The sequence below is a fragment of the Pseudophryne corroboree genome, chromosome 8 (assembly GCF_028390025.1).
Source record: "Pseudophryne corroboree isolate aPseCor3 chromosome 8, aPseCor3.hap2, whole genome shotgun sequence".
NCBI classification, from domain to species: Eukaryota; Metazoa; Chordata; class Amphibia; order Anura; family Myobatrachidae; genus Pseudophryne; species Pseudophryne corroboree.
In genome coordinates, this window is record NC_086451.1 from 492,468,283 (window position 1) to 492,484,238 (window position 15,956).

Below are 15,956 nucleotides of genomic sequence, written 5' to 3' on the forward strand. Positions count from 1 at the left end.
AATGTCCTTCCCTGTTACAATTGTAACATTTTACCACATGCGGCTTACCACCAGGGGTCTGTGATCGGGACTGAGGCGGCCTTGTTGTAAGGGCCTGGATACTTATTGCCATCAGTCTATCACTCTGTGACTCCCTGCGTCTTGTGATGTTCCTGTCGTGCCCAACAGCAGTCTCTCTTAAGGCGGCCACCGACATACCTCTCCAGTTAGGTTGAGTAGTTTGTACTCTACTCCTTAATACCTCCTTTAAACCGTCCATCAAGACGGACACCGCTACTTCTCTATGGTGTATATTTGCCTCAATGTCCACGATCCCAGTATATTTAGCCATTTCCTCTAATGCCCTGTGGAAATATTCGGGGGCAGTTTCCCCTTCCATTTGTTTAATGGAGAATATTTTGCTCCATTTTACTACAGCTGGGAAGTATATTCCCAACTGCAGATTGATTCTGGTTACATTGTCTTGATTATATTCATCCGTAAGGGGTACCTCCTCATCTAATTTACAGTCGGCTATAAACTTTACAGGGTCAATACTAGAGGGCAGACATGCCCGCAGTAGTGTCCGCCAATCTTTGTTGTTAGGTTCAGTGGAGTTACCTAGGTCCTTAATGAACCTCTGACATGCGGCTAAATCTTTTCTGGGATCAGGAAATTCAGAGAAAATTGTTCTTAATTCTGCTCGGGACCAGGGACAGTGCATGGCAATATTCCTAATGGGTGTGGCTCCATTTGTGTCAGTCTTCCCATTGGGGACCGCTATTACTCTAACAGGGTTAAGATTAATTACTTCACTCTGGTTTGATTCTTCAGCGTGTGGTGCAATAGTTTCAGCATATTGTACAGTGCCGTACTTACCTGTAGACACAACCTCACCTGTCCCTGAGCTATGGGCTTTAGATGCCAATCTTACTGGTTGGGCGATGCCCACTGAAGTATCGCTTATGGTGGCCGCTAGAGAGAGAGCTGAAATCGTAGTGGGCTCATCTTCTTGGTCGTATTCCTGGGGGAAGTTTAACATAGGATACAACTTGCATGGGTTAGCGTTAGTATCAACATTTGCATTAACTTTTATCTTAATCTTATCACTACTACATTGATTAAGTGCACCCTTATCGTACACCCGCATGTCATTCTCTGTAGCCACTTTGTCCCCTACTATATATGGTGGTGGTGCCGTTGCTATTAGATTTCTACCAGGATGGGAATTTGCTTTTTGAGCTAGTACCTGTTGTATTTCACTTTCCTGTTGCCATATCAGTAAACAATCATAATGTCTAATCCTCTGCTTTGCAGATTTTATTAGACCTATCCTTTTTCTTAGATTCTGCAATACATCAGGGTTCAGACTGCCTACCCGAGGAAACTGTTCCCCATCATCCTCTGTCATACGTTCCCATTCTTTGCATAATACCTGTGTGTGTGATCCGTATTTTTCACACATTATATACCGTGCGGACCCTTTGGGCCAGCAACTACCAACGTGAACCCTTGTTGGACGTCCCTTCTTTGAACAACTGGCCCCCATCGTTTGTAGATATTGCTGTCTTAGCTAATTCTCACAAACAGACCAGATTGCCCGCGGTAAGGCGACGGTGAAAGTTCAACTAGTGCCTTCACTCACTCTGCGCCCCAATTGGCCAATCCAATCCGTGGGATCTTTTGTAACCTCTATTTACTGGGGCGCGTGGGAGTATGCGATCCCTCCCCAGTAAGTATTGGTCGTTGGAGATTTCCTGAGTGAGCAGTGAAACTCCCTTAAAATAACAAAAACCTACACAAATCACGTTAGAATGTACAAATAGCGTTTATGATCCCACAGTAAATTTTTTAAATGGGTATCAAGGTAACAAACTAATGCACACAATTACGTGCGGTCCAGTCGCACAGCGCATAAATAACTAAATATTTATACGCTTTACGACCAATGGAATCGGTTGTTTAGGCTGCGAAACCTTCAGCCGGAGCTTAACTTGACTATATGGGTGCTACGCAAAACCCCTCGGGCTGCGCTTAAATACCTCGCAGTCCTTTTGTCTGCGGAAACTACTTGCTCCTTTTACCTTCTACAATGTTAACGCGGGCAAGCCAGTCCACGCCACCAAGTGTCCACTCACCTGATGTGGTCTCCGACGGGATCCCGATTTGTGGGTTCACAAAAATAATACTTTAAGTTCCACACTCACTCCTACTCACTCATATACACTGATCTTTTTCTGTACAGAAATTCCTTTCATACAGGTAGGGGTCTGATCCCTGGGTTTTGCAATAGAAAAAGGTTTTCTTTTAACTAATACTTTTTGGAAAAACTGAACAACCGTGTGCTATTATCAGGTGGCTGTACTATACCGCCCACCCTAAACAAGGTTATTGTGTGATTTGAGTCTCAGTGGGCGTATCCGTACGCTCCGTTGCGTAAAACACGCCGCGTGCGTATGCCTTTGCGTCACGTACGTGATCTCGCACGTTGTCCGAGACACGTATGCACAAAGTGCAGATATGCCCACAGCGACACAATCAACACACTTCTATCAATGTAAACGATATTCAACTATAATCGCATACCGTACACCACACAGTATTTGCTATGCTGTGTGCGTGTCCTTTACAATTATTCCCTTAAAAATTATCCTATTTAATCTCAACTAAATAGCACCAGATTTCTTCAGCACGTGTCTAATAATCAATTCTAATGGCAACAAGAAAGTGAGCTGCAACAATGTAGATGTGTGCGTGCGTGTGTGCGTATGCAAAAACAGAAATAAACAGTTTTTAAAAGATAATAGCGTATTGTTCTTACCTCCAGTTCCGGACTCCACCCCAGCACTCCTACAGCGTAGCGTAACAGACGCTTATCTAGTCAGCACCACTGTATCCCTCACCACCAATACGGATACGAAGGGATACTGCGTTCCCGCCCTTTGCTGACAGATAAAGTCTGATTACAGTAGTGAGGATATGTGGAGGACGGACGAGGCCCCAATTGATAATGTCGATTTGATTACCTTATAATATTCACTATATATGGGTAAGAGACTAAGTACGCAATTGGCGTATGAGGTACCGTAAGGGTACGCACTTAGCGTAGCAGACGCTTAGCCGTGGTCGAGACGCACGAGCGGCACGTTCGCTCACGGCTTAATGCGTAGAGTCAAGCACGCTATAGGCTGCCGACTACCGTAATGATACGCTACCAGCGTAGCGGACGCTCGAGACCACGAGGAGATCACGAGCGGCGCAGACGCTCACAAGATGACAATCAGTAAACCTTGAATGTAACACACAGAAAGGATACTCTTATGCTGTAAACCTTGTACTGAAACACTGTAGCGATATAACGCTGCTTAACCTTAATAATACCAAAGCTGTTTGAGCGATCGGGACGCTCCTATTATCCTCTGCAAATGTAATGAACACACGAAACCTTGCTAAGGATCCAACACCTTTACTAACAAGCTTTTAGTTATATCGAAAAGAGAAACAGTTAACAAGTCATACACTACAAACTAACATATAATTCTAACAAGATATCTAGACAGAAATATATGCAATAGTAAACAATCGCTAATACAAATACATAGACTAAGAATGAATGGCTAACATTACACGGGTAACAAAGTGGTCACAGAGAAACATACCATACGGGGAACGCTCGCAGGCGCAACCGGAATCCAGTCCTCCAATTATCAGAGATAACTGTTGAAGAGAGAGTACTGGCCGGTCTGGGGACAGTGACCCTTATATACACAACATACAGTGTACTTCAAAGGGCCCTACAACCTTATTGTTCATTGGACACAGGAATGTCTCTCTGCACTATAACAAAAGGTCATAGGTGGATTTGAATAGGTGGGCTGTGACTATTTCAAACAGCTCAGGTGGGTGGGAATCTCCGGATTCCCGCCGCATGGATAATGAACTGCAAATATAGAATATGTCCAGAAATTACTAATGGCCATAACTATACGCAGGAGCGTTTAATCTATACCTAACCAACACCGGATTGTTGCTATTAAAATACTCTTCGGTTAGGTACCAGACACCACTGTTCAACCTTAGACAGACCCTTTGTATCACGAAAAGAGGGATTCCCAAGTCCGTGAACAAGTCACTTTAACCAAACTTACAGTTATTACTAAGGGGAACATTACATATAAAACCTGCTATGTGGATTTATTAAGGAGCGATTGAGTCGCTCGCTAGACGCGCACAAACTCTACCGTAAGTGCACATACCATGCGCTCGAGCGCACGCCCGTAGAGGCGCCGTCACGCATTTGCGAGTATGTGCACGCACGCCAGTGAAAGTGCATGTGCAGCGGGCAAGCGCATGAGGTGAATATATGGCAACGTGCAGCGTGATATTTTTCTGACTTTGACAACATAGACCAACTGGAACACCCACGGTGTCACCAGTGCATCCACAGCTATCGCCTGAGGGTCTCTTGACCTGGCGCAATATCTCTGCAGCTTCTTGTTGAGGCGGGATGCCATCATGTCCACCTGTGGCAGTTCCCACCGACTTGCAATCTGCGTGAAGACTTCTTGACGAAGTCCCCACTCCCGGGTGGAGGTCGTGCCTGCTGAGGAAGTCTGCTTCCCAGTTGTCCACTCCCGGAATGAACACTGCTGCCAGTGCGCTTACGTGATTCTCCGCCCAGCGAAGAATTCTGGTGGCTTCTACCATCGCTACCCTGCTCCTTGTGCCGCCTTGGCGGTTTACAGGAGCCACTGCGGTGATGTTGTCTGACTGAATCAGAACCGGTTGGTCGCGAAGCAGGGACTCCGCTTGACGTAGGGCGTTGTATATGGCCCTTAGTTCCAGGATGTTGATGTGAAGGCAAGTCTCCTGACTTGACCACAGCCCTTGGAAATTTCTTCCCTGTGTGACTGCCCCCCACCCTCGGAGGCTTGCATCCGTGGTCACCTGGACCCAGTCCTGAATGACGAATCTGCGACCTTCAAGAAGGTGAGCACTCTGCAGCCACCACAGGAGAGACACCCTGGCCCTGGGGGATAGGGTGATTAACCGATGCATCTGAAGATGTGATCCGGACCACTTGTCCAGTAAGTCCCATTGGAAGGTCCTCGCATGGAACTTGCCGAAGGGAATGGCCTCGTATGATGCCACCATCCTTCCCAGGACTCGAGTGCAGTGATGCACTGACACCTGTGTTGGTTTTAATAGATTCCTGACCAGTGTCATGAGCTCCTGAGCTCTCTCTATCGGGAGATAAACCCTTTTCTGGTCTGTGTCTAGGATCATGCCTAGGAGAGGCAGATGAGCTGTAGGAACCAACTGCGACTTTGGAATATATAGAATCCAACCGTGTTGCCGTTACACTTCCAGAGAAAGTGATACGCTGTTCAGCAACTGCTCTCTTGATCTCGCTTTTATGAGGAGATCGTCCAAGTACGGGATAATAGTGACACCTTGCTTCTGCAGGAGCACCATCATTTCCGCCATAACCTTGGTGAATATTCTCGAGGCCGTCGAGAGACCAAACGGCAACGTCTGAAATTGGTAATGACAATCCCGTACTGCAATTCTGAGGTACGCCTGATGAGGTGGATAAATGGGAACATGAAGGTATGCATCCTTTATGTCCAGAGTCACCATAAAATCTCCCCCTTTCAGGCTTGCAATGACCGCTCTTAGCGATTCCATCTTGAACTTGAACCTTTTCAGGTATATGTTCAGGGATTTTAAATTCAATATGGGTCTGACCGAACCGTCCGGTTTCGGGACTACGACATGGTCGAATAATAACCCCCTCCTTGTTGAAGGAGGGGAACCTTGACCACCACCTGTTGAAGATACAATTTGTGAATTGCAGTTAACACTGTTTCCCTCTCGTGGGGGGAAGCCGGCAGGGCCGTCGGTGAGGGGGCATCTCCTCAAAGTCCAGCTTGTATCCCTGAGACACAATATCTATTGCCCAGGGATCTAACAGGGAGTGAACCCACTTGTGGCTGAACTTACGAAGGCGTACCCACACCGGGCCTAGCTCCGCCTGTGGAGCCCCAGCGACATGCGGTGGATTTTGTAGAGGCCGGGGAGGACTTCTGTTCCTGGGAACTAGCTGTGTTGTGCAGCTTCTTTCCTCTGCCCCTGCCTCTGGCAAGAAAGGACGCACCTCGGACTTTCTTGTTTCTTTGTTCGAAAGGCTGCATTTGATAATGTCGTGCTTTCCTAGGCTGTGCAGGAATATAAGGCAAAATATCAGAATTACCAGCTATAGCTGTGGAGACCAGGTCCGAGAACCCTTCTCCACACAATCCTCAGCCTTCCATATGCCTCTTAAGTCGGCATCATCTGTCCATTGCATATTCTACAGGACACGTCAAGCAGAAATCGACATAGCTTTGACTCTAGGACCCAGTAGACTCATGTCTCTTTGGGCATGTTTTTTATATATATATATATCTCTTAAGACAGCATCTTTAATATATATATATATCTCTATATATACATATATATATATATATATACATACATACTAGGGTCTCAATCTCTGCTGATAAGGTATCTGTCCACGCTGCTACAGCGCTATAAACCCATGCCGACACAATCGCCGGTCTGAGTGGTGTACCAGAATGTGCACACTATCTGCAGGATCCCTGAGAATAGCTGTTACGTCAGGGCTATCTTTTGTGTAAACGTGACAAGCTTTGTCCACCCTAGGGGAAGATTCCCATTATATCCTGGCCCTAGTAGGGAAAGGATACTCCCTGAGAATTCTTTGTGGGAAACTGCAGTCTCTTGTCTGGAGATTCCCGCTCTTTTTCCTCATGAGAGGAGGGAAATTCACCTCAGCTTTCTTCCCCTTAAACTTGTGTACCCTCGTGTGAGGGACAGATGGGTCATCAGTGATATGCAAATCATCTTTTATTACAATAATCATATATTGAATACTCTTCTGCCATTTTAGCTGTAACTTTGCATTATCTCCGTGTCGATATCAGTGTCTATTATTTTGGATAGTGATCATTGAGAGACTCTGAAGGTCTCTGCGACATAGGGACAGACGTGGGTAGATTTCCTGTCTGTTCTCTAATCTTTTGTGCAATAAATTCACCTTAGCACTTAATTACACATATCCAAACAGGTGTCGGCGTTGTCGACGGAGACACCCTCTCACACACATATTTGCTCCATCTCCTCCTTAGGGGAGCCTTTTACCTCAGACATGTCGACACACACGTACCAACACACCACACACTCAGGGAATGCTCATCTGAAGACAATTCCCCCATAAGGCCCTTTGGAGAGACAGAGAGAGAGTATGCCAGCACACCCCAGCGCTATTAACCCAGGAATAACACAGTAACTTAATGTTAACCCAGTAGCTGCTGTTTATATTGATTTTTGCGCCTAATTATGTGCCCCCCCCCTCTTTTTACCCTCTTCTACCGTGTAACTGCAGGGGAGAGGCTGGGGAGCTTCCTCTCAGCGGTGCTGTGGAGAAAAAACATGGCGCTGGTGAGTGCTGAGGAAGAAGCCCCGCCCCCTCGACGGCGGGCTTCTGTCCCGCTTTCATGTACAATTTTTGGCGGGGGCTCATACATATATACAGTGCTCAACTGTATATATGCAAACTTTTGCCAAAGAGGTCTCTAATTGCTGCCCAGGGCGCCCCCCCCCCCCCCCGCGCCCTGCACCCTTACAGTGACCGGAGTATGTGGGTGTAGTGTGGGAGGAATGGCGCACAGCTGCAGTGCTGTGCGCTACCTCAGTGAAGACTGGAGTCTTCTGCCGCCGATTTCGAAGTCTTCTTGCTTTTTTCACCCGGCTTCTGTCTTCCGGCTCTGCGAGGGGGACGGCGGTGCGGCTCCGGGATCGGACGACGAGGGTGAGATCCTGTGTACGATCCCTCTGGAGCTAATGGTGTCCAGTAGCCTAAGAAGCAGGACCTATCTGCAGAGAGTAGGTCTGCTTCTCTCCCCTCTGTCCCACGATGCAGGGAGTCTGTTGCCAGCAGAGCTCCCTGAAAATAAAAAAACCTCAGGAGAGCTCACTGAACAGCACCCAGCTCGTCCGGGCACAGATTCAAACTGAGGTATGGAGGAGGGACATAGAGGGAGGAGCCAGAGCACACCAGAATCTAAATTCTTTCTTAAAGTGCCCATGTCTCCTGCGGAGTCCGTCTATTCCCCATGGTCCTTACGGAGTCCCCAGCATCCACTAGGACGTTAGAGAAAAGAGGTTTTTAGGAATCAATATCCTACTATCTCATATAGAAGGTATTCACAATCAGTGAGGTCTCCGCTCCACAAGGCAGCGCTCTGTTACCCGCTATTTAGACTGGCGAGGGGACTTTTTGGGGCAGCAGCCAAGAAAGGACAAGAATAAAGTCTGATAACTGGAAGTTATTACATCAAAATAAAAATATAAGAAAGATTTTCTATTGAAATTACTATATACTCCAATTAGCGCATTGAGGTACCTATAACTTGTGTGTATATATCTATCCATCACTATATATCGCAAGCATTGCGACAATATATAAACTCCACACAGTTAGGGCCATTGTGGGAATCAAACCCATGTCCTCAGTGCTGAGAGGCAGTAATGCTAACCACTCAGGGCCGTTTCTTTGGGGCAGGCGAGCAGTGGGCGCCCGCCGCGGCACTAACTGTGGCTCCCTGCTTGCTCCTCCTATTTCTCCCCGAGTAACCCGCTCGGGGGGCGGAGTTTCACGGAATGACGCCACGACGCAACCCCGTCACTCCGCGAAACCCCCCCCCCCCCGAGCGAAGTACAGAGGGGGATCCAAGTTAGGAAGAGGGAAAGGCCGGCGCGAGGAGCGACTGGTGAGGCGGGCCGAAGAGCGGTAATCGCCTCTGTAAGTATCCTCTCTCTCTCAGTGTGTAAAATGGGGACACCTGCCGTAATGTGTGAAATGGGGACTCTTGCCTGCCGTAGTGTGGGGATTTAATGTATCAAGGGCATTGCGATGTGTGGCATAATATGGTGCAGGGGGAATTGCGGTGTGTGACATAATATGGTGCAGGGGGCATTACTGTGTGGGGCTTAATATGGTAGAATTTTTTTTTCCTGTGGTGGTCGTGATCTGTTGGAGAAGGGTCAAAAACTGGATTGTGAGGTAGTCTTTTCAGACGAGGCCATGCCCATTTAAATGAGGCCACGCCCATTTAGATGAGGCCACACCCCCTTTCCGAGTGCGCGCGCAAGTTGTTTTTTTTAAACTAGGTGTGTGTGTGAGGGGGGGGGGGGGGCGGCACATTTTTTTATGTCATGGGGGGGGGGCGCATTTTTAAATCTCGCACTGGGCGCCAAATTGGCTAGAAACAGCCCTGTAACCACTACACCATCCGTGCTGCCCACTGCACAGGCAGACTAGATAGGCCACGTCAGATTCTGTGTTTCTCTCTCTGTGAGTCAGGATGAATATTGTGTGTAAAGATGTGAGCCTGCTCCTGGAACGTGTCCCCCAGACAGGATGAATGAGACAGCAGCTTATATGCTAGATATCCGTGCAGCGGAGCGTAATACACGGATGTGGTTCCTCATCCCCGTGGGGGCAGTGTCTCTACATGCAGGAACATTTTTATTTTGGTATACCTTCCCCTTTTATTGGCAATTCTTAGAAAATAAAACAGATCCTTTATTTACTTGAAAATTTTATTTGCAATTTGTACATATAAAGTATTCTACATAAAGCGGATCTACTTTGTGTGCCGTCTGTTCCATACATCCAGTGGTGTAACATCAGATGTGACCAGGATTCAGAGCTAAGGAACTTTCCTGATGAATTTCTGGAACCACATCAATGAAGTACATGCGCACAGAGCGTACCTGTAATGGGAGAAGATAATACGGTCATATACCAGTCCTGTAATGAGAGAAGATAATACAGTCATATACCAGTCCTGCCATCACGGAACATCAGCTACAGGACCCCAACATCCTGACAGATCAAGCTCTAAGTTGAAAGAACCACAATTTAGTCTAGTCCCAGGAATCCAGAGATAAATTCTAGTGTAACAAGGAAGACTTCCATCTCACCACCACATGGACCTGAATCCTCCAAGAAACACATCATTCCTGGTAATGGGGGTTTGGAAGACAACACTGAGAATGGTGGCTAATTGGGACCATTGACTGCAATTACAGGGCTCAGTCACCGCAAAAGCAAAATCATTATCTGCACTACATTCTCTAAACATAGGTAGTGCCTCATACCTACATCACCAATGAGCACGGCATTATCACTACTACATCACCTATGAGCACGGCATTATCACTACTACATCACCTATGAGCACAGGCATTATCACTACTACATCACCTATGAGCACAGGCATTATCACTACTACATCACCTATGAGCACAGGTATTATCACTACTACATCACCTATGAGCACAGGTATTATCACTACTACATCACCTATGAGCACGGCATTATCACTACTACATAACCTATGAGCATGGCATTATCACTACTACATCACCTATGAGCACAGGCATTATCACTACTACATCACCTATGAGCACAGGTATTATCACTACTACATCACCTATGAGCACAGGCATTATCACTACTACATCACCTATGAGCACAGGTATTATCACTACTATATCACCTATGAGCACAGGTATTATCACTACTACATCACCTATGAGCACAGGTATTATCACTACTACATCACCTATGAGCACGGCATTATCACTACTACATCACCTATGAGCACAGGTATTATCACTACTACATCACCTATGAGCACAGGTATTATCACTACTACATCACCTATGAGCACGGCATTATCACTACTACATCACCTATGAGCATGGCATTATCACTACTACATCACCTATGAGCACAGGCATTATCACTACATCACCTATGAGCACGGCATTATCACTACTACATCACCTATGAGCACGGCATTATCACTACTACATCACCTATGAGCACAGGTATTATCACTACTACATCACCTATGAGCACGGCCCTATCACTACTACATCACCTATGAGCACAGGCATTATCACTATTACATCACCTATGAGCACAGGCATTATCACTACTACATCACCTATGAGCACAGGCATTATCACTACTACATCACCTATGAGCACAGGCATTATCACTACTACATCACCTATGAGCACAGGCATTATCACTACTACATCACCTATGAGCACAGGCATTATCACTACTACATCACGAATGAGCACGGCATTATCACTACTACATCACCTATGAGCACAGGCATTATCACTACTACATCACCTATGAGCACAGGCATTATCACTACTACATCACCTATGAGCACAGGTATTATCACTACTACATCACCTATGAGCACAGGTATTATCACTACTACATCACCTATGAGCACGGCATTATCACTACTACATCACCTATGAGCACAGGTATTATCACTACTACATCACCTATGAGCACGGCATTATCACTACTACATCACCTATGAGCATAGGCATTATCACTACTACATCACCTATGAGCACGGCATTATCACTACTACATCACCTATGAGCACAGGCATTATCACTACTACATCACGAATGAGCACGACATTATCACTACTACATCACCTATGAGCACAGGCATTATCACTACTACATCACCTATGAGCACGGCATTATCACTACTACATCACCTATGAGCACGGCATTATCACTACTACATCACCTATGAGCACAGGTATTATCACTACTACATCACCTATGAGCACAGGTATTATCACTACTACATCACCTATGAGCACGGCATTATCACTACTACATCACCTATGAGCACAGGTATTATCACTACTACATCACCTATGAGCACGGCATTATCACTACTACATCACCTATGAGCATAGGCATTATCACTACTACATCACCTATGAGCACGGCATTATCACTACTACATCACCTATGAGCACAGGCATTATCACTACTACATCACGAATGAGCACGACATTATCACTACTACATCACCTATGAGCACAGGCATTATCACTACTACATCACCTATGAGCACGGCATTATCACTACTACATCACCTATGAGCACGGCATTATCACTACTACATCACCTATGAGCACAGGTATTATCACTACTACATCACCTATGAGCACGGCCCTATCACTACTACATCACCTATGAGCACAGGCATTATCACTATTACATCACCTATGAGCACAGGCATTATCACTATTACATCACCTATGAGCACAGGCATTATCACTACTACATCACCTATGAGCACAGGCATTATCACTACTACATCACCTATGAGCACAGGTATTATCACTACTACATCACCTATGAGCACGGCCCTATCACTACTACATCACCTATGAGCACAGGCATTATCACTATTACATCACCTATGAGCACAGGCATTATCACTACTACATCACCTATGAGCACAGGCATTATCACTACTACATCACCTATGAGCACAGGCATTATCACTACTACATCACCTATGAGCACAGGCATTATCACTACTACATCACCTATGAGCACGGCATTATCACTACTACATCACCTATGAGCACAGGCATTATCACTACTACATCACGAATGAGCACGGCATTATCACTACTACATCACCTATGAGCACAGGCATTATCACTACTACATCACCTATGAGCACAGGCATTATCACTACTACATCACCTATGAGCACAGGTATTATCACTACTACATCACCTATGAGCACAGGTATTATCACTACTACATCACCTATGAGCACGGCATTATCACTACTACATCACCTATGAGCACGGCATTATCACTACTACATCACCTATGAGCACAGGCATTATCACTACTACAGCACCTATGAGCACAGCATTATCACTACTACATCACCTATGAGCACAGGTATTATCACTACTACATCACCTATGAGCACAGGCATTATCACTACTACATCACCTATGAACACAGGCATTATCACTACTACATCACCTATGAGCACGGCATTATCACTACTACATCACCTATGAGCACGGCATTATCACTACTACATCACCTATGAGCACAGGTATTATCACTACTACATCACCTATGAGCACGGCCCTATCACTACTACATCACCTATGAGCACAGGCATTATCACTATTACATCACCTATGAGCACGGCATTATCACTACTACATCACCTATGAGCACAGGTATTATCACTACTACATCACCTATGAGCACAGGCATTATCACTACTACATCACCTATGAGCACAGGCATTATCACTACTACATCACCTATGAGCACAGGCATTATCACTACTACATCACCTATGAGCACAGGCATTATCCCTACTACATCACCTATGAGCACAGGCATTATCACTACTACATCACCTATGAGCACAGGCATTATCACTACTACATCACCTATGAGCACAGGCATTATCACTACTACATCACCTATGAGCACAGGCATTATCACTACTACATCACCTATGAGCACAGGCATTATCACTACTACATCACCTATGAGCACAGGCATTATCACTACTACATCACCTATGAGCACGGCATTATCACTACTACATCACCTATGAGCACAGGCATTATCACTACTACATCACCTATGAGCACGGCATTATCACTACTACATCACCTATGAGCACAGGCATTATCACTACTACATCACCTATGAGCACAGGCATTATCACTACTACATCACCTATGAGCACGGCATTATCACTACTACATCACCTATGAGCACAGCCATTATCACTACTACATCACCTATGAGCACAGGCATTATCACTACTACATCACCTATGAGCACAGGCATTATCACTACTACATCACCTATGAGCACAGGCATTATCACTACTACATCACCTATGAGCACAGGCATTATCACTACTACATCACCTATGAGCACAGGCATTATCACTACTACATCACCTATGAGCACGGCATTATCACTACTACATCACCTATGAGCACGGCATTATCACTACTACATCACCTATGAGCACGGCATTATCACTACTACATCACCTATGAGCACGGCATTATCACTACTACATCACCTATGAGCACAGGCATTATCACTACTACATCACCTATGAGCAGAGGCATTATCACTACTACATCACCTATGAGCACAGGCATTATCACTACTACATCACCTATGAGCACAGGCATTATCACTACTACATCACCTATGAGCACGGCATTATCACTACATCACCTATGAGCACAGGCATCACTACTACATCACCTATGAGCACAGACATTATCACTACTACACCTATGAGCACGTCATTATCACTACTACATCACCTATGAGCACGGCATTAACACTACTACATCACCTATAAGCACAGCATTATCACTACATCACCTATGAGCACGGCATTATCACTACTACATCACCTATGAGCACGGCATTATCACTACTACATCACCTATGAGCACGACATTATCACTACTACATCACCTATGAGCACAGGCATTATCACTACTACATCACCTATGAGCACGGCATTATCCCTACTACATCACCTATGAGCACGGCATTATCACTACTACATCACCTATGAGCACGGCATTATCACTACTACATCACCTATGAGCACAGGTATTATCACTACTACATCACCTATGAGCATGGCATTATCACTACTGTATCACCTATGAGCACAGACATTATCACTACTACACCTATGAGCACGTCATTATCACTACTACATCACCTATGAGCACGGCATTATCACTACTACATCACCTATGAGCACGGGCATTATCACTACTACATCACCTATGAGCACAGGTATTATCACTACTATATCACCTATGAGCACGGCATTATCACTACTACATCACCTATGAGCACAGGCATTATCACTACTACATCACCTATGAGCACGGCATTATCACTACTACATCACCTATGAGCACTGCATTATCCATACTACATCACCTATGAGCACGGCATTATCACTACTACATCACCTATGAGCACGGCATTATCACTACTACATCACCTTTGAGCACAGGTATTATCACTACTACATCACCTATGAGCACGGCATTATCACTACTATATCACCTATGAGCACAGACATTATCACTACTACACCTATGAGCACGTCATTATCACTACTACATCACCTATGAGCACGGCATTATCACTACTACATCACCTATGAGCACGGCATTATCACTACTACATCACCTATGAGCACAGGTATTATCACTACTACATCACCTATGAGCACGGCATTATCACTACTACATCACCTATGAGCACGGCATTATCCCTACTACATCACCTATGAGCACGGCATTATCACTACTACATCACCTATGAGCACAGGTATTATCACTACTACATCACCTATGAGCACGGCATTATCACTACTATATCACCTATGAGCACAGACATTATCACTACTACACCTATGAGCACGTCATTATCACTACTACATCACCTATGAGCACGGCATTATCACTACTACATCACCTATGAGCACGGCATTATCCCTACTACATCACCTATGAGCACGGCATTATCACTACTACATCACATATGAGCACGGCATTATCACTACTACATCACCTATGAGCACAGGTATTATCACTACTACATCACCTATGAGCACGGCATTATGACTACTATATCACCTATGAGCACAGACATTATCACTACTACACCTATGAGCACGTCATTATGACTACTACATCAGCTATGAGCACAGGCATTATCACTACTACATCAGCTATGAGCACAGGCATTATCACTACTACATCAGCTATGAGCACAGGCATTATCACTACTACATCAGCTATGAGCACAGGCATTATCACTACTACATCACCTATGAGCACAGGTATTATCACTACTACATCACATGTGAGCACAGACATTATCACTACTACATCACATATGAGCAAAGACATTATCACTACTACATCACCTACGAGCACAGGTATTATCACTACTACATCACC

At 45.3% G+C, this 15,956-nt stretch overlaps 1 protein-coding gene across 1 annotated transcript in view; it reads right to left on the bottom strand.

The window, feature by feature from the left end:
- Positions 1 to 9,627: 9,627 nt before the first annotated feature.
- The window catches only part of LOC134949702 (surfeit locus protein 1), a 359,947-nt gene continuing 353,618 nt past the window's right edge, over positions 9,628 to 15,956 (bottom strand). Inside the window, exon 9 of the mRNA XM_063938459.1 lies at positions 9,628 to 9,819. Within this exon, the coding sequence (XP_063794529.1) occupies positions 9,756 to 9,819 (64 nt within the window). The 3' untranslated portion in view covers positions 9,628 to 9,755. The remainder of the gene's footprint in view (positions 9,820 to 15,956) is intronic.